This window comes from Anser anser (assembly GCF_964211835.1).
Source record: "Anser anser genome assembly, chromosome: 20".
NCBI lineage: Eukaryota > Metazoa > Chordata > Aves > Anseriformes > Anatidae > Anser > Anser anser.
In genome coordinates this window covers 11,576,820-11,603,525 of record NC_139741.1, presented here as the reverse complement: position 1 = coordinate 11,603,525, position 26,706 = coordinate 11,576,820, and the positions used below count along the sequence as shown (strand labels likewise).

Below are 26,706 nucleotides of genomic sequence, written 5' to 3'. Positions count from 1 at the left end.
CATAAAGACACGTTCACCATAAGTATCAGAAATCAATTCTGACCTTTAATCAGGTATTTCCATTTACCACAGGATGCCCCGGATCAGTTGCTAGCAGCAGGGGCTGTTTAGTCCTGTCTAAACACTTACAGGATGCTACAAGGCCACAAGATGCTCTAATAGCTTCACAGAGACAAATACTGAAAACTATTAGGGGTGTGTTGCTTCATACTCTTCACAGAATAATAACTGACTGCTGTTATTAGGGAATACATGAGAGAACGTATGGGCAAACTTTATATTTTATGGCTTCAGCCAAATCGTTTTAGTCATTATTTTGCCATGCTATAATCACCTTAGTTTTGACCAAAGTCTTAAGTGTCTCAGGACAGAAGAAAAAAAGAGTGGAAAAAGAAAGGTATCAGAGGACTGAGCAGCTGCTGGTTACCTCTGCATCTGCATTTGGGGAGCTCTCCTTAGGATTATAGTCAAAGACAGCCATCATACTTCGAGGAGTAAGTAGTTCAGCTTCAAAGTCCTGATGCTTCTGTCCTGGAGGACAAAAACATAACAAAACATGCTGAGCTGGAAGGCAAAGGACAAAATACCACATCACAGCAGCTCTTCACTCTTCTTGGGAGTAAATTGAATAAAATGAATACAAGGGGGAAACTGAATGAGCAAGAGGTCTTAGAGGACCCCGAGATATCTGGTAAAGCAGTTTTCTGATCTCCTGCATTAACTCGCAATCACAGAACCGGTGACATCTCCCACTTGCAGTACCCTGGTATCCTGCCTATAAATACAGGAGTTTTAATTTTTTTTTAATTTTATATACTAACGAATACAAACACACAAGACAGCAGTCTCTTTACAGTGTCTCCAATGGACATTTCTCTTTTCTCCATGTAAAATATATCCTGAGGAATAAATAAGTGCCAAGGACACAGGAAGACCCTAAACAACATCAACAGGCAGTCCAGCCACACCGGCACAAAGCTCAGCACAAAGGGAAGGGCAGGCAACACCCTGCATTTTTACAACCACCTACCTGCTCAGCCCCATTACTTAAAGACCTGCTCTGGCTCTACAAAAGCAAAGCTTGGCACTACAGAAAACACAAATTGTCCAGTCCTTCATCTTACAGGTCTGATCTATGCTTCAGGTCAACACTGCATGGGTTAGCAAGGTGTTTGCAGGCTTGAACTCTCTTGACATCAATAAATCACAGAGCACCTAAGCATAGAGAGAACTCCTTCAAGGGACCTTGGATTTTAAGGATCGCAGCATCAGATGAATAAGAGATTACCCTGCCCTTGGAAAGCAAAACCAGGTGTGCCCTTCACCTCCAAAGGCTCCCTTGTTTAGTCAAAGGCCACTGCAGTCACTAATAAATTAAAGAACTACAACTCTTCTTCCCTGAGAATGACCATTCTCTTACTTACAGTGCTCTGAATGAGGACTACAGCTACAGGACAAGAAGCAACGGGCACAAACTGAAACACAGGAAGTTCCGGCTGAATATGAGGAAACATTTCTTTGCTGTAAGGGTGACAGAGCACTGGAACAGGTTGCCCAGAGAGGTTGTGGAGTCTCCATCTTTGGAGATATTCAAAACCTGCCTGGATGTGACCCTGTGCAACGAGTGCTAGGTGACCCTGCTTGGCAGAGGGGTTGGACAACGCAGACTCCAGAGATCCCTTCCAAACTCAACCATTCTGTGATACAGGATGTTGGATTTGCCTATGACCACAAAACTAGTGTCCGTATTACGATGCCAATGTAGCATTCCCCTTCTTACAGTAAGAAAGAGCAATTCTTACCTGGATGAGACTTGTACTTCTCCTGTTTATCCAGTTCTGCTGGGGGGAGAAAACATCTTGTCAATGGGTATTCGTCTTTCAACAGTGTCCACACCACATAACTGACAAACAACAATAAAAAGAACAAACACCACAGCAGCAAAAAACAGAAGCAAACTGTTCATGCAACTCAAAGTCTAAGCCAGTAACCATGACTCAAGGATGTAATAGGACGCAGAGGTCAAGCTCCAAAACTATAAAAGACATCACTGTTGTTAAAAAAACTTAACACCAGCAGGGATGGAATCTCTTTCCACTTCCTAGCAGTCGTACAGAGACAAACATCTGAGGGTCCTGTAAGCAAGTAGTAAAAATTCAATGCAGTCTGTAATCCTATTGCAAAAACCAAAGAGGAAGCAGTGGATGACACAGACCTTTCTTGGAGCGTCTGGGTTTTGGAGGAGGGACGGTTTGGCGGCGTGGAGGTGGAGAAAATGTGCCATTTCCTTAATAAAAATCCAAAAAAGCAAATAAATAGACAAGAGAAACAGACAGTGAATGGAAAGTGAAAAGCATCTTGAAGAGTGAACAGGCAACAGAGTGGCATGACATGCTTCCCCTGGGAAGCAGACACTGTGATTTCTGTGCACAAAGCCCCAGTCTCTATTTACTGTATGTGGACTCAGACGAGGCATGATCCACATCCTAGACATATACAGAATTCCACATTGTATTTTTGCCCATAATTGATGCCACAGTATACATCTGACAAACTTTGCCACTTAGCTGCATTTTATCTTTCAGAAGTAGCACCACAAAGATAAAATAAAGCCTTTGTACCATTAGTACCTAAAAAATGCCAGGTGAGGTGTATCCCATCAGCTCAAGTGGGAAGGGACCTTGGGATGTCTCTTGTTAAAACTTCTGAACAGAACAGGGTCAATACTGGATTTGGACCAGGCTGCTCAAGGCTTTGCCTCACTGGGTCTTGAAAAACTCTCAGGACAGGGATTCCCCCACCTCTTGAGTCCTGTACCAATGCTTGGTTATCCTCATAGTGAGAGATCTGTTTCTTTTATGTGGTCATAACTCTCAACTGATTATTATTTTCCCTTTTCCTTCAGCCATGCAGTACCATGAACTGCCCGGTTGTGCCTGCTCGCTAACCTCTTTTAAGGTGCTAGAGGGCTGCCAGAAGTCATTCTTCACATACCCCAAGCCTTCTCTTCTCCTAGCTAAACAAGCCACAATCCCTCAGCCTCTCATTGTACAAACCGCTCAAACACATCCACTGCCCCTGTATGGCTCTTCAGTGCTTGAACATGTCCCTTTAAGTTCCAGAAAAGTGAGGATTTCTAGAGAAGCCAGCACATACATCCCTAGAGGAGTCCCCAGCTGAGCCTGCAGAAGGAGTACCCAGACCAACCCCTTAGAGGCATTCCCTCAATTACCAGGCTGTAATACGGGTTTACAGCAGCACAAAAACAGGCACGTACAGCCCAGCTGCCTAAGGGAACAAGGTTTACCGTCTCTGTACACACCCCCACGTATCTTTTTCACTACCCCCACTCTTCTGGAAACTTTCAAATCCACTATGTTTCATGCAGTCTCAGAGCTATTAAGGTTTTTATTCTGGGAGGACGCAACAGGGGAGGGGACAGAGAGCCCTGTACGTCCACACAGGTACAAAGGCCGCCACGGGCATCAAATCTTCTCTGAGTACCAGGGAATAAATTCAAGAGAAACATTATGAATGTTCCAGGGGTGAAAAAAGCCTTAGTAAAATCTCTGCTCCCCGTAGACATGAGAGGGGCCAACAGACACAGACCTACCAAAAAACACACAGCCACAAAGTGAAAGCAACTGCCTCCAAGTCCTGTGCTCCTGAGGGCTCACCTTCCAGAGACCCACATTTAGCAGTTGGGCATGGTTAAACCCTTAGTCTCAAGGGCTGGACAATAGGTCTCCATGCAGAGGAACAGAAACAAGTTTGATTGCTTCTTTTTCATTTTTCCTCGACTGCCTGTGAGAACAGCTCAGTCCTTTGCCACCCCAAGCACCCAAAAACCCCATACGTGTGCTGTTTCCGCCTGCTGAACTGGTAAGGAAAAGGTGGCTGGCCAAACCACAAATTTCCTCTCGTTTTAACAAGTGGAGAAGGTCAAAGAATTGCCACTGGTAGCACAGAGTACAAAAACAAGCACGGGATGAGACGGAGGGATAAAAGACAGGCATGTGGGTCACAGTTTGTTGACAGCAGTCTCAGGGCAGCTCATAGCCCTCCAACTGCAGTCTAACCCAGCCCAAGCAGTAATGGCTGCAAATCCCAGGGAAGGTTCCTCTCCTCTCTCTGAACATGAGTGGAAAGAAACAGGAAAGCCTCTGCAGTGCATAAACCACTGAACCATGTACTTCAGGGAGTGAGTGAGAAACAGCCCACGGACCAAGGTCTGCCCATTGTACACTCTTGCTTGACTGCCTTGCTGTCTCACACCCTTCCTACCATTCACTACGAGCCTTTGCCCATCTTTCTTCTTTCCCACATTGCAATTCTGTCACCTAAGGGCCTACAGGCTCAGTTACAAACTCACAGAACAAGGGAGAGCACAAAAGTGAAAACTGTGTTCACAAATTTCAGTTGCTCTTCAAACTTTTGGTCCTTCTCCTCTACTGAGGATCAGCTTCACCAAACTCTGTGTGGAGTTCAAAAGCACAACACTTCAAGCACTGGACCAACTCAAGCAGCTGCAAATGCAACTCTGGGCAGTGCTGTGCTGCACTAGAATCTGGTATGAACCAAGACCTCAGACATCCCTGCTTGCCACTACTGTAGCCACTAAACAAGCGTTCAGATCCTGGGGATGAGCCATTTTGGTGGGCTGCATTGGCCACAAAACTTGACAGCACAACTGAGCTTTCTACAGTTCAGCAAGGACATGTGAGGGCAATAGCACAGCACACACAGAAAGGAGATACAGTACCTATGCTCTCCATTGGCGTGTCGGCAGGAAGGAACCCTTGCTTTAGGAGCTGCCTCTTGATTTCATTATTCTCCACCTGGACTTCAGATACCATGTTACATGGAATGTAACCCTCTCTTCCTGCACATTCACCCCTGTAAAAGCCATCAGCATCCTTGTCTCCACACACCTGCAAGGTAAAAGACAGGCCAAGGACTGCTTACATTACAGGGACCAAGACACAAAGACAACAGAGAAAGGGAATCTAAGGAAACTCCCAAGATGAGGAAGCTCCGCTTCCCAAAGTTTACGCTGTCCCTGGAACAAGAGGTGGCTCCATATAGAGTAGATGTTCACTAAGACCTGCTCCTACCTTCAGGATCTGCCCCTCCTTAAACGGGAGCTCCTCTTCTGCTGCATCAGGGTTAGGAGACATAGAAACAGGATCATAGTCAAAGAGGGCCACAAATATTCTAATGCCATCATCTTTAACAGCAGTTTCTGACGCAGCACTCCTTGGAGGACCTGGAAGTAGTCAGGCGACACACCAGATATAATGTAAGCACCATTTCCCTGCCACAGACCTGCATGGCTAAAATACTATCAGCCTCCCCCATGCAATTTCCAACAGCCTCCCTCTCTTCTGCTGCATGACTCTCCCCTCCTTCCCCACTCACCTGGACTAGAGAGCAAAGGTTTCTGCATTTGACTTCTTCTTACGCTCCTGTTCCCTCTTCTGCTGGGAGCCTGCCAGGCAGCTGAGCCAGACAGCTCCTGGCCCCTAGGATCTTTATTACCAGACGCCTGCAACAGGAACCACCAGAGAGTTAGTAGCAGCCTCTGCCTTCCAACTCACGTGAACAGCGCTCAGCCTAAATGCACTCCACAAAGCGCAGTGCATCCAAATGCAACATTCCTCTTCAGGGACACTCTAGAGCTGAAAATACTATGGGAGGTGGAAAACAGAACTAAATACAGGCAGACACCCAGCCTGGCACCGGGGATGCAAGGACGCAGGAAAGGGCATTTCAAAGGAAGGTAATGACATTACAGTCATCATCTACACAAAGCTTTCACAAATCAGCTTATTTCACCAGGGGTTCTCATTTGAGTCCCACAGCCTCCTGCTGCAGGTAGGAAGACCCAGTGCGAAAAGGAATACTGCATCGGTGACACTCAGTCATTTAGCAGGAAAAGCAGAAGCAGCTAATACAAGAAAAGGCACGAAGCAGCACAGAACTACAGAATCTCCCAGATATTCTTCCGGACGATCCTAGAGGGTCCTTTCTCTGGACAACACTGAACAAAACAAGATACAGGCAGGCCAGGGAAGCAGAAGGGAAGCTAACGCCACTGCAAGCTGCTTCAAAACCAGAATAGGAAAAGTCACCCAACCCTTTTGTGCAAGGAGGTGCTACGTATCCCCTTCCAAGGATGTTCGAGCCTCCTTCTCCAGACAGGTGACTTACAGTCCAGGTCCCAGCCCTGCTCCTCAGAGCTGCTCTCACACCTCAGTGCCTCCTTCTCCTGGCAGAAGAATCGCAGGTGCTGGTTTGGATACCCAGCCCACTCCATGTCCTGCTCTTCCAACATCTCCAGTCCGGTCAGGTCCCTTCTGCCATCCGTGTGGACAACCTCAGATTGACTGGAGCAATCACTCCAATCCCTCACACAGCTCTGGGACCTTTCTGGCCACAGCCTGCTCTCAGGGGGGGATGCACAGGTTGAATCCTGATCGTCTTCAGAGTCATATTCAACGTCTATTTCTAGGTTCCTGGGGCTGGAGCAGCGTGCTGCCGCCAAAGCAGGTTCTCCAAACCCTGAAACCACTGCTTTCCTGTGGTTTCTTCGTGAGGCTCCTTGTCTGGCCCGATTGTACACATCAAACCCCTCCTTACCACCAGCGCTGCTCACAATGTTCAGCTCTTCCCTGAGGCTAGGAGCTCTGTACAATCCACTTCCCATCTGGCTGCAGTTGCCCAGCAGACGACTGCAATGCTCTGAGAGATCATTTTGTCTCTTCCTACCCATCTCAGGCCGACTCCGGATCTTCTCTCGATAATTATTTCCCTTCTTCTTGCTCTGAGTGGGGCTTGCCCCAGTCCCAGGCTTTGGATCATTCTCCTGGTAGCCCCAGTTCCAGTTTGCCCTTTTCTGACTCCAGCCCAGAGGCTCAAAGCCAGGGCTCGCATGGTCAGCATCCCCTCTGCTCTCCTTAACAGTACGCTCATCCCGTGGGGTCTCAGTGGACAGATCTGGGGAAGAATCACTACCATCTGCCTTTAAAAATGGCTCCTGGATGCTGAGTGGCTTCTCGGTCCTTCCTGCATGGTAGGTAGGCATTTCCAAGGAGTCCTGAGCATTTGCCTTTTCCTCCATAACACCCTTCTCATCCTCATCTTCATCCTCATCCTCGGTCACTTCAGGGATGCTAAACAATTTCTTGCTGTGGTTCTTCTGAAGTGGGAGCTCTAGTATCCTCTCCAGAATCTCCTCATCGCTGTCAGTATCACAAAGATCCATCTGTACCCAGCCCCCGAGAAAAGCAACAGCCAGGACAAGCAAAGGAAAAAAAGAGAGGAAATACGCATTAAAAAGAGAGACAGCGTTACAGTGGATTCCCTCCCAGCACAGCGGTATGAAGCAGCGACTGTGGTCTGCAGAGAAGCGAGGGTAGGAAGCAAACAATAGCAATGGGTCTTCTGGCAAAGACAATCAGATGAACTAGCAATGCAGCAGAAAGCGAGAAAGGCCAATGCATGGATGAGCTCCCTCCCAGGCTCTGCCTCTGCACAGACAACTGTCTGCAACGCCCTCCATCCCGCCTGCTGGACTCCCCGCAGCTCCAGCATTCCCAGCCTGGGATGACGGGCCAGGAGCAACACAGATCCTCCGTAGCTGCTCGCTGCACGTTGGAGCCGGTCAGCTTCCTCCCTCCACAGGGACCAGGCTCACAGCCTGTGCCCACACAGGGACCCAGAGTCCTCCCTTATCTCTCTGTCCTCACACTGGCACATAAGGAAGTGACTCTGTATAGCAGGACAACTTGAAGATGTTTCTGCTGTAAAGCACCTTCCCCAAACCCTTCCTCTCATCTGTCAAAGGCCAGCTCTACAGTAGTTTATTGCCTGTAAATCCAGGTTAATGCAGCATTGCCATGAATATACAGGAAAGTCCTTTATCTCAGTGGGCTCACGCATACTTCTATCTCACCTGCAATCTGGGAAAGAGCCTACCTGGTCACATAAAACTTTTGGAAAAACACTGAATTTTAAAACTTGTTTTGGACCGACTGTGTAAGTTATGTTTTGCCTTTTACCACATTTATAGTAAAATAAAAGGGTAGAATCCTGGAAACATAGCATAATTTAGCTTAGAAGATATGCCTGGCGGTCTCTGGTCCAACTTCCCTGATAATTTGTATCATGACATTCTAAAAACATTTATAAGTAGTTAACAAAGCATATGTAGCTACTGATGTTTTAAGCTACAGCCACGAGCCTGCCCATGCAGAGATAATTAAAAACTGAACCACGATAGGGTGAAAAGGCAGTTGGAAGCTGCCTATTGACTACTTCAACCTCCGTAACTTTTTCCAAGCAAAAGCTGGTCTTGAATCATATTTAGAAGGGGTTAGAAGGGACCTCCAGAGGTGTCTAGTTCAATCTCCTACTTCCAAGCAGGACTGTTGCAAACACTAAAGCAGTGTTTTGCTTAGCTGAGGCTGGAAAACAACAAAGATCGGAGCTCCTGCACCTCTGACCCATGAGATTCATCCCAGGGCTGCATCACCTTCCTAGGAAAGAAGTCTGTACTTAATGTCCAACATGAACCAAACTGCAGCTCACGGCTCTTGCCTGTTTCTTTATTATTTGCCACCCACAAGAAGACTTTGGCTCTCTGCTCCTTGTAATCATCCTTCAAATAGTTGCAAGCAGCTACTAGACCTCCCCTTAGCCTCCTCTTTGCCAGACCAAACAAGCTCAGCTTCCTAAAACTCTCCATAGGACGAGCACTCAAGGCCCTACTTTGTTAGCACAAATTAGTAACATGCCAATTTATAAATGCAACCACAAAAAACAGTCTAGTAAGACATTTACAGAACTGGGGCCTTTGCTTTTGAGTTTTAATATAATAAATGGTTTCTAGCAAGTTGAAGCTGCAGCTATGCAAGTGTGAGCTTCTACATCAAGACAAAAGGAATCCAGGGACTCAGACAACACAAATCTTGAAGAAAAGAAACACTGCTTCATATTTGAAAGAAGTAGGATAATGAAATTATGTAACGTGAGAAGGGTCTGGGACTTCATAGTCAGTTAACAATCAAGACGAAAGTTAAACAACATAAATGAGATTACACTTTTTAAAATCAGAACCCCTCCATTCTTTTATCCCACATATCTGGAGTCAGCTGAGGAGACCTGAAACAACCCAGAACATTACTAAATATGCAGAAGCCTAGAAAATAGGCCTGCCGAGGCTTGGCCCGACTTCAGCCATCATCTTCCTCTACATTACAAAGCAGTGTAGTGAGCTCTGTGCCCTAAATCTTCCTTCCCCCTGATGCCCCCTACCCATTCAGCATCTTGTCACACTCATGCCATCAACTCTGCATTGCCAGAACAGAAAACAATCACTTTACCAGGTCAAGAAGCACCAGTTTGCTCAACCCATCAGAGTGTACATGGGTTTTTTGGTAGTTCTTTGTCAGGGGAAAAAAAAAAAAAAAAAAAAACACTTTCAGGCTAATAAAATGTCCAGGAAAAGGTGACTAGTAATGGTGTTTCTAACTGTTCTCATTTCCCCTTTTTCTCCTTCCAGAGAAACTGTTTAACTGTTTTTATCGCTTTTTTTTTTCCCTAGCACAATCTAGAGCCTTTCAACATGTTCTTCCCAGGGAGCCCACATCTCCAGCCACCAGGCTCTCCCGACACACTGCCCTGCAGGTCCAGCCTCCCCGCCAAAGCAGAACCCCCTTCAAAAGGGGACAAAGCAGCAGCAGATTTACTCCAGATTCATTGCAGTTTCTGCTGCTGTCTATTTAATGCTCAGCAGATCCATCCCATCTGTGCTGCAGGCTATGAGCCACACAGTTCAGCATCAGTGAACTACAACTGTTCTTTGATCACATGAAAGAAATCAGGGCGTTTCTTGCAATACAGGCAGATCACATTTCCTGCAAACCTTTCTAATTTCTCAGTCATCCAGCCTTAATACCTTCCCTCATGTGCATTCATTTCAACTGTCAAAGTTTGTGTGATTATATATCCCTTCCCAGTCATGCAGTTTTACGCGCATTTCCTGATGCAGATGCATTGTAACACTCCAGCCAGCTTTAACTGCTTGAACTTGTAACATGAATAAACATTATCGCTCCTAATTCAACTTAAGCAGTATTTTCCTCACTTGTAACATCTGAATTGCAAAGCCGTTGCACTGCTCCCACAAGCAATCCTTCCATTCAGAGAACACCAAGGCTTAAACAAAATCATCTGCACGACACGATTCATGTTCAGGAGTGTGTGCAGGACTAAGGCCAAAATATTACATGACCATTTTCCCTTTGGAGGGATGGACGGTGGATTGGTACAGAATCTATAGATGGGTGGACTTTACAGACTCCTTTGTGCTCACTGTTTCCATCTACATTAAGAACCTGATCACTACAATCGATTTTTCACCCTGGGATCTAAAGTTCACATTACATCGTGTGTTTTTCCAACTAATTAAACCCCGGGCACATTTATTACATATAAACACCCTCCCCTATCACAAAGAACTTGCATTTTAGCAGCTTAAAGACAATGCTGGGAGTAAAAGCAGAGCATGCAGGAACTTAGTCACGCACTACTGAGAGTGCTGGGCCCAGACCGGCACCTTCTCCTGTGAGCTGATGACATGGGATGGCTGCACTGGCGCTCCCCACAAGCATCACTCTGCTACAGGTTACCTTTTCCCCATTCTCCCTGTAACACGGCTCTCTTGAATCCCATTTCTTTTCTTCCAGAGTTTCTGAGGACAGTTCATCTTCTTCCTCTTCTTCCAAAATATCCGAAAGGTCTGAACTACGGTTGTGCTCAGCAAAAAGGGTGAGCTGTCGTCTTCCTATTTCAGACAGTTTTTCTTCTTGCTGTGGAAAACCAAAACAATTTCTTCAGTCCTCTCAGGCACCCTCTCTATTTCATCAATAAAGTAACATTTTACTTTTTTTCTCTCATACACATGCAGTTAAAGTGTGGTAGGAAATAAATTGGACAGCACCCGGTGCAGCAATTGGCACATGCACACACAAATGTGTGCATAAACACACAAAACTGACAGACATTTTATAGCATGCAAAGAAGGGTACAGCTTAAGACTGTAAAAGAAAGAAAAAAAAAAGGATATTAAATACAATCTATATCCCCCTCCATAGGCAGAAATTTGACCAAGGTACAAAACAAACCTCTCTTTTCACTCTGGACATTTCTTTCATCACCTCCTTGCCAGGGGACAACTTCAGGAACTCCTGGCAGCTGCTCCCACCTGTGGTTGCATCTCGGGAGGTGCCCTCTGTCCTGTCAGCCTGGCCTGGAGCGGGCACAGGCTCTGGGCTCAAGTGCTTCTCCTTTGTCTCTCTCTCTCTTTCAGTACTGGGACTTTTTAGTGGCTCTTCCACAGAGCACGTATGGCAGGTCTCCATACGTATCTTCAGGCTACCGCTAGATGGGGTCTCTAGCTCAGGCGCTGTGGTTACAGATTGTTCCATCTGGGAAGCAAACCAAAAAAAAAAGGCATCACCAGGACAACAGCATCGTCTGCAGGACATTTCCTGTGCCCCCCCTGTGCATGCTCTATTTCTACTCTTCTGCAAAGGACCCCTCAAGGACAATTTGAGAAGTTCAACCTTGGCCTCTTTGCCAGCAGTTCTGAGGTGAATGACACCAGTCTGCTGCACCACCCACCCAGCCCCTTCTTGGCAGGGAGCAAAAAGAAACCCGGGGGAAATGTCATCCAACACTTGTGAACCAAAAGGGGACCCTTAACCCCACTGCTCTATCTGAAATACCATGTGTTCTGTGTCATCGGTGCATGAAGATTTTGGCAGCCAATTTTGTAGCACGGAAGGCTGGCCTGTCCTGGAACAAACTCCTCCTCAGAGTTACCCGAAGGTGGGCCCTTCCACTACAGCACTGTGCTTTGCACCTTTGCGAGTCCAGCCACCTCATATGTCACATCCAGGCCACAGAGGCATATCAACAAATAGTTTTAGAGCAGCAAGAAAAAGGTGAGCCCAACCTATACCACCAGGCCATTTCCCATTCTGCTGTTCCAGAGGAACATCCTGAGCACTAGCTTGCGGGTTAGCTTGAGCTGGGGGTGAGGACACTATCCCAGCACTTCCTGGAGCTGGTAAGTGCTGTGAAGAAAATGGGATTTTGTGAAGAATATGGACAACAGTACAACTGCACAGACAGGAACAAGGAGGGTAAATCAGGCAGGCCTTCATCAGCCATCTCCTTTGCTAACCGTTTATCTGAAAAAGGCAGCCTCTCTCCACTGCATTTTTCAACAAAGTACAGTTTTGTCCCTATGTACCAGACACACTTAGCAAATATTTACAGGATCAGACTCCAAAGGAGATTTAGACACTGCAGCACCTAGTTTCTAAATGCCCCGAGTTTAGGCAAAAGCTAGGCAGGTCTGGATTTCATACTTAATCTGACAGCTAGACTCCTCCTGCCCTGCATCTTTTTGTTGACAGCTGCACAAAGACAGTTTGTACTGGGCATCCCAGTAGCAGAGGGACATAGAACTACCGGAGCGAGTCCAGAGGAGGGTTACAAAGATGATCAGAGGACTGGAGCACCTGTCATACAGGACAGGCTGAGAGAACTGGGTCTGTTTAGCCTGGAAAAGAGTAGACTGAGGGGAGACCTCATCAATGTGTATACATAAATATCTGAGGGGAGGGTGTCAAGAGGATGGAGCCGGTCTCTTCTCAGTTGTGCCCAGTGACAGGACGAGAGGCAACGGGCACAAACTGAAGCACAGGAGGTTCTGGCTCAATATGAGGGGGCACTTCTTTACTGGGAGGGTGACAGAGCACTGGGACAGGTTGCCCAGAGAGGTTGTGGAGTCTCCTTCTCTGGAGATATTCAAAACCCACCTGGATGCCATCCTGTGCAAGGTGCTCTAGGTGATCCTGCTTGGCAGAGGGGTTGGACTAGATGATCTTCAGAGGTCCCTTTCAACCCCAGTCATTCTGTGATTCTATGACACTGCTACCTAACTGGGCAGTGCCCCTTCTTGCTACGGGGCCTACTCTGCCTTGCACAAGTCCACCCAACTGGAGAAGATTCTTGCAAGTCAAAGACAACAGCAATGCCTGACTAACACTGACATCAAAAACAGTAGAAACATCCTTTTCACCATCCAGTCCCAAGGAGTTCTTGCTTTCCTAACTCTACTCATGCTCCGGTTGCACACATGCAATCAAGCAGTGAGATTCTTCTGCTCTTGCAGGCACACAACAGCAGCCAATGCTGTTTCCTAGTTTGCCAACCACTGGACGATGGCCCAAAGAAAACAGTGCGTCACAACGGGAGAAAGACAAACAGCAGCACGTCATTCCATTCCCCAAAATCATTCATTCTCCTTCCCAGCACACGAGGCACTGGGCACGAGACGTTAAGCTTACCTTCACCTCTGTCCATTCGTCTGAGCCTTTCAATTCTGCTTCCTTTAAAGGGCCAGGCTCTTTGCCCTCACCAGGGAGCACTGTGCTGCCAGCTTGCTGAGGAGGCACAGTCAGGCATTTCTTGTCTTGTGCATTGCCTGATCCCTCTGGGAAAGTGCCTATGGTGTGCACCAAGGAAGCACTGGGAGAGTAGAGGTGCAGCGGTGAGGAGGCTTTCTCTGGCAGAGATCGTGCTGAGCCATCGTGGCTGGAAGAAAGATCAGTCAATTTGGCATCTGAGATATCAGTGGAAACTTTTTGTCGAAGCAGAAGTGCCACTGTCTGGTGTGTGGGTGGGCTGCGCGCAGACAGAGAGCCCCTGGGGTCTCCGCAGGGCAGTCTAGAGGTAAAAGTAGTAGAAACAGCAGAATCTGAATGTGAAGAGTGACGAGATGTTCTCAGCAAGACTGAGGAAATCTGGGCTGGAACTGAATCTACTGACTCTCCATACAGAGACATTGTTCTCACAGAAACTTCCCGGCACACCTGGAACATCTGAAGCTGGGACAAGTCCACAAGAATGCTCCCAGCTGTTGGAGAAGTAACTTCTATTGCCTGCAAGCAAAGAACCAGGAAGCAGTTATTTATTGTGCCCAGCTCAGCCTTTCTGAGAAAGGTAGTTCCTGAACCCAAAGTTAACAAGTGTCCCCTAACAGTAAAGAGAAAGTCACAGCTTTTGGGTATAACATCACTGGCAAAGATGAGTTATTAACTTTCCTGGGGCTTATTGGCAGCACCATGGTGAGGCTGCACCATTATGCCTCTTCCCCACCCATGTTTCAGGTGGACACACCACAAACGTGGCAAAAGGAAGACACTGTAATGCTGGGATAAAAAACATACGTGAAAGACAGTCAACAGAAAGGAACTGTTACTATGTTCTGAAGAGACTGGAATCAAATTAACAAGCTAAGCACCCTTATGAGGAATGATGAAACTCCCTACTGAAGCCACCACAAAGCAATTTAACCATTCTGCAGTTACGGGGTCCCCACTTGGGATCCCACAAATCTGGATCTGCCCTAAGTAACCAACCTGCAGCAAAGTTGGCCCCGGTGTACCATGCTAATGGGGTATTAATCAGAAAAGTCCCTTCCCAGTAGAAAAAAAACAAAAACAAAAACACGTTTCCTCCCTTTTTAGAGCATGGCCTTGTCCTCCTTTTTCTCCACTTCTCAAGAATACACAAAGTACCTCTCAGTCCTGTCCAGGTCACAGGAGCACCACAGTGACATTAACATCATCACATGCCTGACTTGTACAGTCAGTGGCTGCTTTCGATGTCTTGAGGCTCTGAGGCTGCCCCATTGGCCCTGCACCAGCCTCCAGCCACCCACCTGCACAAACATCAGCCTTGCACAGTATCAGCTCCATACCTTCTGCCCGTCCGCATACACAGCGTAACCAGTGACTCGAACTCCGTTAGAAGATCCTTCGGCATCAATAGTGACAGGTAACCAGCTGATAACTAGGATACCTGGCGAGGGACCAGCTTCTACCTGGACATCCAGAGGAGCATCAGGCGTACCTTTGAGAAAACAAACAGACTTTTTTCTTGCTTACCTCACTACAGCAAAACACTAAATTAAACCCGTTTGTATCAAAAAGAAAACTCTCACACCAGCCTTGTCACTGCAGAACCCCAAGTCTTGGGAAGTGCAAGACAAAACCAGAGCAAATAAGGTGCTCTTGTTCTGTGAAAACGTTAATGCACAGAAAACAAAACTTTGCAAAAGTAGCTGAGGCCAAGATGCAGCAACCCTTAGAGCAAGGTAAGTGCAGGTCACAGCAAAACTGATTGTCCATGTCCCAAGAGGCATGCTGCTCAAATCAGCAAAGGGGATGTCTTCTCAGAGCAAATGAAAACAGAAGTAATAAATTCTTAAAATAAAAGAAGAACAAAACATTAAGGCAAAACAGCACAGCATCTCACACCTCAGATCCTAATAAACCTTGCTTCCCTTTACTCCAAGGTTTCACAGCAAAGTACTGACAAAGCTCTCTGCCCCAAGCACTTCCTGCACAGTGGCAATGGGCATGACTGCTCTGATACCTGCTAGTGGGGTAGTGAAGTGTATCACAGCTGAGTTCTGCTCCTGCCCCTCTGGGACCTCTTCCCAAGGAGTTTTCAAGGGCCGGGCTTCCAGCTTGGCAACATACTGAGTGCTTGGCTGCAGGTTGCGGAAAGCATACCAGTAGACCCCTGGTTTTGTTATGTCACATTCCTCCCCATTGAGATACACCGCGTGGTTATAATTGCTGTTGCAGGGAAGCCATGTGACTTCTGCTGACGTGGCAGTGACGCTTCTGACTTTCAGCATAGTTGGTGCCAAACAAAAATCTCGCCCCACAAAGAAAGTGCATCGCAGTTTATCAGAACTGCCTTGCTCCGTCACGCTCTGCACAGACACACGGTAAGCCTTCGCCTTTAAATCCAGCTTTTCAATCACCGCTTTGGTCTGAAAGCCACTCTTCACATTTTGACGTAGCTCTTCATCCACATAGATATTGTAGCTTTGTATGTCTGGGCAGCCAGTCGGCAAAAGTGGTGGTTCCCAGCCTACAACTACGCTTCTGGCAAGCTGCTTGATCAAAGTCAGTTTTCTTGGGTAAGGCACTGCTGTGTGACTAACAGCTTCCTCCTGGTCTCCTTCTGCTCTACTGACCAACGGACTGATGCTACTCTCTTCAATGGAGAAATCACTCTTATCTCCACTGCTGGTGCTTGCACTGACAAAACTTTTCTCCTGGTATGAACTATGGGTGAGATCATTCAGCTCCGAAGGCAGAAACGTCATGAGGTCATCATCTGAAATTCGCTCAACAAAATTGGAGGGGACCAGCCCTCGCCGGCCATCCATCAGCTCCCCTAAACAAAAAACAGGAAACCTGTTACCACTGCACCTACCGTTCAACCTTCCAACCCATCTGTGAAGACAATGTGACAATGTCTATGCTAGGTCACAACTGCACTGCAGTCAGGAATGAAAAAAGCTCTGGGATGTTATCCCTGGGCAAGTTTGCTCCATTTCTGACAGCTGCTCTCGTTACATCCCGATGTCCACAGTGAGATAACTCACTGCTCTACACACTTCAGAGTCAACTAACCAGAGAGTGTTTTGTGTAATTAAGGGTTAAGCTTACGGGTTTTTCCTACTTCATTATCCTCTTGTTCTTCCATCACAGCTCTTTTACTAACTTAAATGTCTTTTTCTATTTTTCACAAACTATGCAAGCTATTTTATGTCTTCTCCCAGCCAAACAGATTTGGTTTTCACAGCATTTCCCCATAGAATTCCATCTATCCAGTTCTGTATTCAGCTCTGGCCTTCTTTTTAGTTCCCTCCTTTGCTATGCTAGCTTCTGTAATAAAGATGTCCCGAAAGGACACATGGGGATAACTGATACCACAGCACTCTTCATAAGTGCAAGAACCATCAAATCAGTATTAAATGAACACCGTATAGGGACTGAACCTACTTTCAAATTCTACCTACAGCAAATCAAGTGAACGCAGGGAAAGCAAAAAACATTAGTAAAGAATAATCTTTTTATTCTTTAAACAATAAATAAATAAATACATGAGAAGCTTGGAAATAGAAAAGAAAGAAAGAAAGAAAGAAAGAAAAGAAAGAAAAAAGAAAGAAAGAAAGAAAGAAAGAAAGAAAGAAAGAAAGAAAGAAAGAAAGAAAGAAAGAAAGAAAGGAAGGAGACAGCCAAAGAGTAAGCAGTGCAACATGGCATGCATTTGCCTCAGCTCTTGCAAAGCACCTGAATAAATCAGGTCCCTATATCCCCATACGTATGCCAACTCTACAAAGAAACTTCGCTACATTTTACAGTCCATAATTCTTTGCTTCAATTCCATCCACCCATTAGTCAATGAGGACCATGGTTTCAAAGATGCCAAAAGAGAAACACACTGTATAACACCAAACAGGATAAACACTGTGGTTTGAACTGCTTAGCTTACATCTTAATATGCCCAAAAGAGCAAGAGGTGATCAAGACCATCAACTGCCTGTGGTCCCTGGCTCAGCAGGCAGCCACTGGAAAGAGGGTAAGAGACCACCTGCAGAAGGCACCCATAGGTTAAACTTGGTCCTCTCCATGGAAAGTAGTGGCAAAACTCCCATTGAATTCACCAGACCAGGATTTCACATTTTAGACTTTAATCGTGATGCAAATAAACTATTTTCCAACAGAACCTGCTCTCCTCACTAGCAAACTAGCTTTGGACAGAATACATTTATCTTGAGCTTTTAAGATTCACTAAACTTTTTTTTTTTTAATGGGATCAAATCTCCACAGCAGTTCAGTCACATTCCACTCCCACTAGAACACACCTTCAAAGAAGCCATCTTCATCCATGTCTCCATAGATGTAAATATACTCTCCAGCAGTCAGTGGAAGTTCTGCCTCTGGATTTTCATTAGGTCCATCAAATGGATTGTAGCTGAAATAGTAACAATATGAAACCTTACTTCATATAGCAACTTTCATAGCAACACCTTCAAGCTGTGCTGTTAGATCAGCTTACATTTTAGCTGCATCCACCTTTTGTAAGCAGCAAATTCCACAGACAAAGGTCAAGACTCCAGCTTATGCTTTTATATGTAACCAACGTTATATTGCTCCATGTTCGAATAGCAGCTAGGAGTGCTTTGCTGAGTGGCAGAAGAGATGTCTTTTGACATCTGAAGGAACAGATCAGAGTGACTCAAGAAAGTGTTTTAAAAAGATTTGATTTACCTGAGTGCCTGTTGTTCTCCTGATTGTATCAACTAAATAAGCTGTAGGATTCTGTATTTCTGAATTAGACATCCTTAGATTCACCTGCACTCTTAACTCTTTTATGTACACAGTTCTCTACATTTCATGCACATAACCACTCTGAATCAAAGTGTCTCAAACACGTAAAGCATACTTTACCAGCCATACAACTGTCGGGGATAAGCACAGCAAAGAATCTCAAAATTCCCATGTTTCAAACCCTAAGAATGAGCTGATTTGTGCAGAAGAATGTTACATATGAATGAAGAAAAGGTTTCTAGCCTTTGTAGTTATCCAGTCCTTATGATTCAAGTTGTCAAGAACCAACTCCCAGTGCTGTAACTCCACATTTTAAATGCCAGTCCAAAAGCACATAAAATTGTTAAATAAATGCACTGGTGATAGTATTTGGGCTCCAGGTAGTTCTAATCTACCTACCCACAAGCCAATCAGAGAGCCTAGTAGACGAAAAAGCCTCATAAAGAAACTTGTAAGCATCTACTGCCAATTCCTGCTCTTCAGTCTTTACAACGGTTTCCAGCATGCTGAAGCAATGTTATCCTTTCTGAGCTGAGCAAGACCTTATGGGCACAAGACTAGGACATGAACACACAGGTCATATTTGATCTACTCCTAATAAGTGTAGAATCATCCCAGTTCTCCTCCTTCCAGTCCACAGTCTAAAAGCTGAATCATATGCCAACATTCTTGGAATTGTAAGGAGGGACTTGGCTTTGACCATAGCAGCTCAATGGACAGCAAAAATGAACTGAAAAATCTGGCGTTTTTCTCTCCTTCTTCAGTATTACATTCTTTTTAATAACAACCATAAAGATTTCAGCCAAAACTCAATTCAGGAATTCTGTGCTGAAGTTTTCTTAATTGTTGGAACAAGATTTTCTTGGAGAAGGCTACACAATTCTCTAAAAATTAGACCAAGGAATGGGGCAATTCAGAACTCAACTTTCCATGCAAAATCATTTTCAAAAGAAAAATTTCAACCAGTGCCGCTTGCTGAATAGCTAACGAGCTTGCTACATTTTTGTTATGCTGAATGCACAGGATTTGCTTGTGGAGGAAATATAAGTCACCAAAAAAAAGTCCAACAGATGAGTCAGGTACATGGTTGAACCTGACAGCCATGCCTAACAGTGGTTCATATCATAGATCAGGGTAAATTAGGCAAGTGTAAGATAACCTGTCTAACCTTGATGAGATGACATGTTACCTGTATCGAGCCAAGAAGACCTGGAGCTTTGCAGGGCCTTGGCTACCTGTCTCTGGCATTAGAGAGATGCTGTCAACATCCAGTTCTTCCATTTCACTCGCTGTGTCCACCTAAAAAAAAAAACATTAAAGATGAAGGATTAGATATGGTCAAAATCAGAATGAAGGAATGCTCAAAAGGTTCCAACAGTAGTGAACAAGTCCTCTAAGCAGATGTATGTGGTGAGTTTGGCCAGTTTGGGCTAAGCATTAGTCTAGAAGAATGATTTTTAGGGTGAAAAAGTAGTACTAAGAATGACAGCTCCAAGCTGCAGTTTCAATGGTTCCAGAACATTAGCAAAAACTCCTTGCCCAGGCAGGTGATGCAACCTTGGGAGAGGTTTCCACAGAGCTGGGGGATCTCCCATTGCTGAAGCCTCAGCTAGGTAAAGCCACGGCCTCACTGAGCCAGTGTTGGTGGGCGGTCCCACTATGAGCAGGAAATTAGACTTGAAATTCTGGAAGCCCCTTCCACTGTACATATCCAATGCAGTAAATTCAGTTCCTCCTATCTCTGTGACCCGGTCTGAGATACAAATGGTAATCTGAACCTAGGGAGCCTTATAGTTGCATTAGATCTCTAAATCTCTAAGCTCTTGTAATTCAGGCAGTTCCCCTGCAGCACATGTAAACACTTCAATCTAACATTTATGTATTTTCAGAATATTAAAAGACCCCATCAGTTCAGACCAAAGCTCTATCTCGTCCAAACACCTGGCTGTGATAACAGCCAGTAGCCTATGCGGAAGGAAAACATATAAGAGACAGAGTAACAGAGTGAGCATACAGCTCTCATCTTCCTGATATAGCCTCTCTATTGCTAGCAGTGAGTTTCTTAAGGACCTTCCTAAGCCGGTTCTGCACCCTGAATGCATTTGGTGGCTACTGGCAGAAGCATATTCCAGATATTTGTGTTAAGCTTTTATGATAGACATTTTTGAAATTTTGTATCTAATGGCAATAATTTAGATAATGCAATCATTCTTTCTAAGGAAATGCACTTACCTTGTGTTTATTTGAAACTATGCCAACGAGCCAATTCAACCTGCCTTTTTAAAATACACCTCAAGGCAAATGTATTTTTGATGAACCACAGAATCATAGAATGGCTTGGGCTGGAAGAGACCTTAAAGATCACCTAGTTCCAAACCTCCTGCCACAGGCAGGGACACCACCCACTAGATCAGGTTGCCCAAAGCCCCATCTCACCTGGCCTTGAACACCTCCAGGGATGGGATCCACAGCTTCTCTGGGCAGCCTGTTCTGGTGCCTCACTATTCTTACCATGAAGAATTTCTTCTTAATGCCTTATCAAAATCTATCCTCTTTTAGTTTAAGACCATTCCCCCTTGTCCTATCATTATCTACCTGACTAAAGAGTCCCTCTCCGCCCTAAGACTCACTTTAAGTATATTGATGCCCACTGCAAGCACTGGGAACAAACAGCAGATATTTTTCCAGTATATGAACTGCAGAAGTTAATCTTTCGAACAGTTCAGAGCACCTTTTCAGGGCAGTGTGCTCCTTGTAATGCAATCCTGCACCATATCCTAAGACAACAAACACCTGCACCCTGTAACACCCAAAGGTAGACAACCGGAGTAGATTTTAAACAGCTAACACTCTGTAATGTCCCCATACCTATGTGTTGCTGAAGCCAAAAACTCTGCACGCTGATCTCTTCAGGTATTCATGGCGATGGTGGGTGGCTTCCAAGCCTCCTCTTACAGAATCACAGAATAGCTAAGGTTGAAAGGGACCTCTGAAGATCATCTAGTCCAACCCCTCTGCCAAGCAGGATCACCTAGAGCACCTTGCACAGGATGGCATCCAGGTGGGTTTTGAATGTCTCCAGAGAAGGAGACTCCACAGCCTCTCTGGGCAACCTGTCCCAGTGCTCTGTCACCCTCCCAGTAAAGAAGTGCCCCCTCATATTGAGCCAGAACCTCCTGTGCTTCAGTTTGTGCCCGTTGCCTCTCGTCCTGTCACTGGGCACAACTGAGAAGAGACCGGCTCCATCCTCTTGACACCCTCCCCTCAGAAATTTATACACATTGATGAGGTCTCCCCTCAGTCTCCTCTTTTCCAGGCTAAACAGGCCGAGTTCTCTCAGCCTGTCCTGTATGACAGGTGCTCCAGTCCTCTGATCATCTTTGTAACCCTCCTCTGGACTCGCTCCGGTAGTTCTGTGTCCCTCTGGTACTGGGGAGCCCAGAACTGGGCACTATGCTCCATCTGTGGCCTCACCAGGGCTGAGCAGAGGGACAGGATCACCTCCCATGACCTCCTGGCAACACTCTTCCGAATGCAGCCCAGCATCCCCTCGGCCTTCTTGGCCACAAGGGCACATTGCTGCCTCCCGGTCAGCCTGCTGCCCACCAGGACTCCCAGGTCCCTCTCTGCAGAGCTGCTCTCCAGCAGGTCAGCCCCCAGCCTGTAATGGTGCTTGGGGTTATTCCTCCCTACCTGCACTTGCCCTCGTTGAACTTCATGAGGTTCCTCTTGGCCCAGCCCTCCAGCCTGTCGAGGTTCCTCTGAATGGCAGCACAGCCCTCTGGGGTATGAGCCACTCCTCTCAGCTTTGTGTCATCTGCAAACTTGCTGAGGGTGCGCTCTGTTCCTTCGTCCAGGTCGCTGATGAGCAAGTTGAACAATGCTGGACCCAGTACTGACCCCTGGGGGACACCGCTAGCTACAGGCCTCCAACTAGACTCTGCACCACTGAGCAGAACCCTCTGAGCTCTTCCATCCAGCCAACTGTAAATCCACTTCACTGTCCACTCATCTAGGCCGCACTTCCTGAGCTTGTCTATGAAGATGTTTTGGGAGACATTGAACAACAGTAATTACACCGTACAATAGTAATTTCTCCCACTACAGAACTGATAGTAGTCAGATAAATGTTCCTTTCCAGGTGTGACCATCACTTTATCACTGAAGATGACAACTTCTCAGACCTTACACAGTAGTGAGCACTGCTTGGCACACCAACATCCTTCATTAATATCCTGGGCTCTGTAGCTCAAGACTTCAATGTCCTCCACATGTATAATGTGGCACTCCATGTAGCCTCCAAAGTTTTAGCCGTTCAGTAAACATCAGTGAACCAAGAGACCAAGAGCTGCCTCCCACACCATTACACCCAGCCCCACTCACAGCACTAGCTTACCCTAAATTGTCATATCAAGTGTACAGCAGTGAGTATGAAAGACTGCTTAAATGAACCCTGGAATACTACATAAGAGCTCCTGGGGAAGAGAAGAAACCGCCACCTATGGTCTCTTGGTGACACAAACAGGCAAAGCCTATTAACTTCACCCCTTTGTTAGCACAAACTCAGCATCTTGGTGTATTATGTATCATGGTGTATTCAAACAAATAAAACTAGTACGCCTAAGAGAACAAGCAAAGAAACTCGAGTCCCTCATTTACAGCTCAGGGACAAAAATAGTTCGGGCATAGTCCCTCAGCATGCTAAAAGTAACAGTCTGTAAACTTTATGCTTGCAACCATGACTGAGGCTTAACCACAGCTTCCCCACAATTCTTACCATATGACCTCCCCACTTGCCTCCTTCTCCAAGCCCACAGTGCTCTGTCTAGTCAGTTGATTCCTTCCTAAACTGCAGTAATATGTACAAATGAGCACTGCAGACATGGGCATCCAAGACCTTTTCAATTCTTCCTACAGGTTTTCTCATTTTGCTACGGTTTTCTTCAGTCAGCCAGAGGGAACGAATGCAACACCAGGAAATACAGGGCTCTCTGCAATGCATTCCTTGGCTAGAAAGGACAGGCCCGAGAGGGGACTCCCATACTGACCTCTGGAGTTGGGCAGGATTTTGGACTGTTCTGCATGGATTCTGATTTTGAAGAGCTTGACTGAGATTCAACTTTTTTGGCTTGTTTCTGAGAACCAGTAGCAGAAACTGGGGAGCCAACAGCAGCATCAGGAACCCGCTGTGACGACTCCAACTCATCAGCCTCTTCATTGTGAACCTTCTTTGTGCTTTGGTGAGTGAGCAATGCAGGAGCAGTTGAATCTGCAATAAAATAACCTATCCATTACTTTTAGCCGCAGTCAGAATACAAGATCAAAAGCGAGTATCACAGTGAGCAAACGCTCTTTAGAGCAGCTCATGTCTCAGTAAGCACGATTCATTTAACCGTGCAACAGACTGGGCACCCTAGGCTCCATTTGGTCAGAGAAGCGCCAAGTTCTCTCCGTGACTACAAAATGAACTTTGGTTATTTACGAGAGAAAGAGAGATACAGACAGAGATCCCAGAAGTTGATACAGACAGAGATCCCAGAAGCTGATAAAGACAGAGATCCCCAAGAAACATTTGCATTATTTTCTTTACACCTTTCCACTTACACAAATAATAACACATTTATCAAAACAACCACAGGCCAGGCATCTCCAGCAATTACCTTTCTCCCAGTGGGGCTGTGGGCTAGAGCTGCACAGTGCAAGAGGAAGCTCAGAAGTCACCAGTGTAGAGGTGAGAAGGTCAATTTTTCCTGTTTGAAGTCGGAATTGTTTGAGTTCCTGAGACAGGAGGCTGAACTGCTCTGTTTGATTGCGGCACTGGTCTTCTAGATCTTTCACCCGGGCCTGACAGGAGAGACACAAGATGAGGCACAAACCTACATTAAAATCACCACTGAGGCTCCAAACAGCATTTGTCTTTGCTACAACTCCAGAAACTGAGTGGGTCTCAGACTGCAAGGACCTAACTGTATGCCCTGCCCAGGAATGGTCAATAGCAATTGGAAGCTCTGCACCTAGAGTATCTTCGGAAACCTGAGACTCCTTATCTATTGGGAGACTGACTACAAGATCAATTAGGAATTATCCCTGAAATGTTGAGTTTGAACTTTAATGTCCTATCCAAGTCTTGCACAAGAGAGGATGTGATGAGTCAAAGATAAGTAAGTTTTGGAAAGAAAAAGACTGAGATAGCTTTGCATGTTTATTAGGGCATTAATATCATGTCTGCGAAAGGAATTGCTCTCCCAGTGCTCTATTTCCTCCATCACCCCAGAAGCTCCAGGAAGCTCCCACAACCTTACCATGGCCTCCCCACAAACCGTTCTGGGCATGACTTCCAGACACCAGGAAGGGCATAGAGCACCATCACCGTGGCCTGCACTGCAGAATGTTGGCGTGATGCCAGCAGCCCACGTGGTTTGCCACCAGGTCCTATAGGGATGACTTGCTCCAGGAAAATGCATGCTGAGTACAAGAAAGCTACATCTCAACGGGATGATATGCAGGGGAGCATTGGGGAAATACTGTGGAAAGGGAAAGACTCATTCCTTCAGCTTAAGACTACACTGCTAGGTAAGTATTTTTATCTGTTTTATAGTGTTCTCTTTCTACTATCTCTGTATCTTCCCATTCCAAAATATTGCCAAGTCTTGGCTGTCCTTACACATCCCCACACCCTCCCTAGCTGCAGGCATATTCCCAGGAGAACACAACTGCTCCTTTCTCTCTCCTCTCTCTTGCCACCATGTAGCAGCTTAGTCTGGCTTCCTAGACAATTTCCCTGTGTAGACCTTGCTCATGCCCTTCAAGTAATAAGAAGACACATAGTATTGGTGCTAGATGCAAATTTCTCATCACAAATTCTTCAACTGAGATCACGCAGAAGATATTTCATTTGGCATCAGTGCATCTGGCTGAGGCACAGGCTCTGCCTTGCGCGAGGTGACATTTGTTCCCTTTTTTCTTTTTGGGCTGAGATCACACCAGGGTTTGTAGTCACTCATCTAGTCCTTTTGCGTACGTAAGGCACATCAAAACAGATGACTGCAGCATGCTCTTCGAAATTTTCCATCCTATTAAAAGTTTTTGAAATGTCTTTTTCTCCTTCCAACTCAAAAATTAAATCATGCCTTTGAAATACTCTAGAAACAGACTTTCTGTCTCCTAAGAAGCTCTAAAAATAACAGTTTTGACCTGGATAAAGCTTTCTTTCTGGTCTCAGAGTACTGCAAAATCTTTCTATCCCACTCCTTACCAATTTCTGAGTGTACACCCATTTTTATTTTAGCATAAAACACCTGTTTTAAACTTGTCAGTTTTATAATTTGTTTCCTGTCAAGTAGCTAGAAATTCTCAGTCTTTAAGTGAAGCCTGGTGAAGTCTTAAGTGTGGCAAGGAGTAACTGCCCCTGTAATGAAAGAGATTATTACACGCCATGAGCAACTTTCAGAAGTGTCTGTAATTCTCTACTTGCTCAGTCAACTCCCTGTCACTGAGGTCATGTTGTACAGGATTCCTCTGCAATGCAATGAATGCCTCTTAGCAGACTACTCACAGAGGTTCGCATGTGGCTAGGCAAGCAGCAAGTTTCCAGGGCAGTACTAGGAATCTGGGGGATAAGGAAGAGGAGCCCATGGACAAGGTCAAGAGCTGCAGAGAACGAGCAAGAACCAAGCCCCAGACACAGAAGAGACAGGAGACTTTTGTGTCTATGCATCTACACTTATCCCAAAAGGGGAAGAAAGATGAGCCACACACCAACCTGAGACTGAGTAGTGGGATTACCAGAAAAGGCTGCAAAAGCAGGAGCAGAGCTTGGAGGGATCACGCTGACCACCAATTCAGGAACTGACCACTAATTTCAGGAACCGATTTCCCTCACTGAGCTAGACCCAACCACTACCCGCTCAGCCCTGTCCTCTTAGATACTCTCCTTGGCTGCTTTGTTACAATTCTCCTCCTACAAAGGACGTTTCCCCATCCAGACATCCTTTGCTACCTTTCTCCTTCTACCTTCTGCTACCTGTTTTGGGGATCAGAGAATCATGATTTAGGTGAAAGAGGACTCTGAAGGTCTGCAGTCCAACCTCCTGCTCAAAGCAGGACTAACTCCGAAGTTACACTGGGATTAAAGGAGCATCTATAACTCCACAGAGATGTGGGTGCTACTTCTACAGAAAGCGGGCATACCCTGATGTCCTCAGGCTTTCTTCGGAAAAGAAAATAATTCCCTTTCTAAAAGTTCCCAACACTGTATTTGCCTTTAAGACCAGTACTATGAAGTGAGATGGCATTTTATTTATTAAAGAGATACTTCAAAAATCTGCCTTTCCTGTCACAACAGGTAACTGAGAGCCCATGGTATTGGTATATGGTGTACATTTTTGGCATACATTTTTTGGTATACATTTTTTGGTAATGGCTGCTTCTCCTC

General features: G+C 45.8%; 1 protein-coding gene across 7 annotated transcripts in view; it reads right to left on the bottom strand.

The window, feature by feature from the left end:
- TSPOAP1 (TSPO associated protein 1) overlaps nucleotides 1–26,706 on the bottom strand; it is a 71,019-nt gene that overhangs the window by 10,765 nt on the left and 33,548 nt on the right. For 4 of the 7 annotated variants that reach the window (XM_083806520.1, XM_083806523.1, XM_083806524.1 and 1 more), the window contains 16 exons: nucleotides 23,933–24,116; nucleotides 23,321–23,541; nucleotides 19,462–19,571; nucleotides 17,807–17,916; nucleotides 15,514–16,329; nucleotides 14,837–14,988; nucleotides 13,422–14,015; nucleotides 11,187–11,489; nucleotides 10,692–10,871; nucleotides 6,137–7,264; nucleotides 5,419–5,545; nucleotides 5,115–5,266; nucleotides 4,763–4,931; nucleotides 2,216–2,287; nucleotides 1,803–1,841; nucleotides 428–531 (listed from right to left, as the gene is read on the bottom strand). In XM_083806520.1, the coding sequence (XP_083662646.1) occupies nucleotides 428–531; nucleotides 1,803–1,841; nucleotides 2,216–2,287; nucleotides 4,763–4,931; nucleotides 5,115–5,266; nucleotides 5,419–5,545; nucleotides 6,137–7,264; nucleotides 10,692–10,871; nucleotides 11,187–11,489; nucleotides 13,422–14,015; nucleotides 14,837–14,988; nucleotides 15,514–16,329; nucleotides 17,807–17,916; nucleotides 19,462–19,571; nucleotides 23,321–23,541; nucleotides 23,933–24,116 (4,461 nt within the window). The remainder of the gene's footprint in view (nucleotides 1–427; nucleotides 532–1,802; nucleotides 1,842–2,215; nucleotides 2,288–4,762; nucleotides 4,932–5,114; nucleotides 5,267–5,418; nucleotides 5,546–6,136; nucleotides 7,265–10,691; nucleotides 10,872–11,186; nucleotides 11,490–13,421; nucleotides 14,016–14,836; nucleotides 14,989–15,513; nucleotides 16,330–17,806; nucleotides 17,917–19,461; nucleotides 19,572–23,320; nucleotides 23,542–23,932; nucleotides 24,117–26,706) is intronic. The other 3 variants (XM_083806521.1, XM_083806522.1, XM_083806526.1) reach the window with 3 other exon arrangements.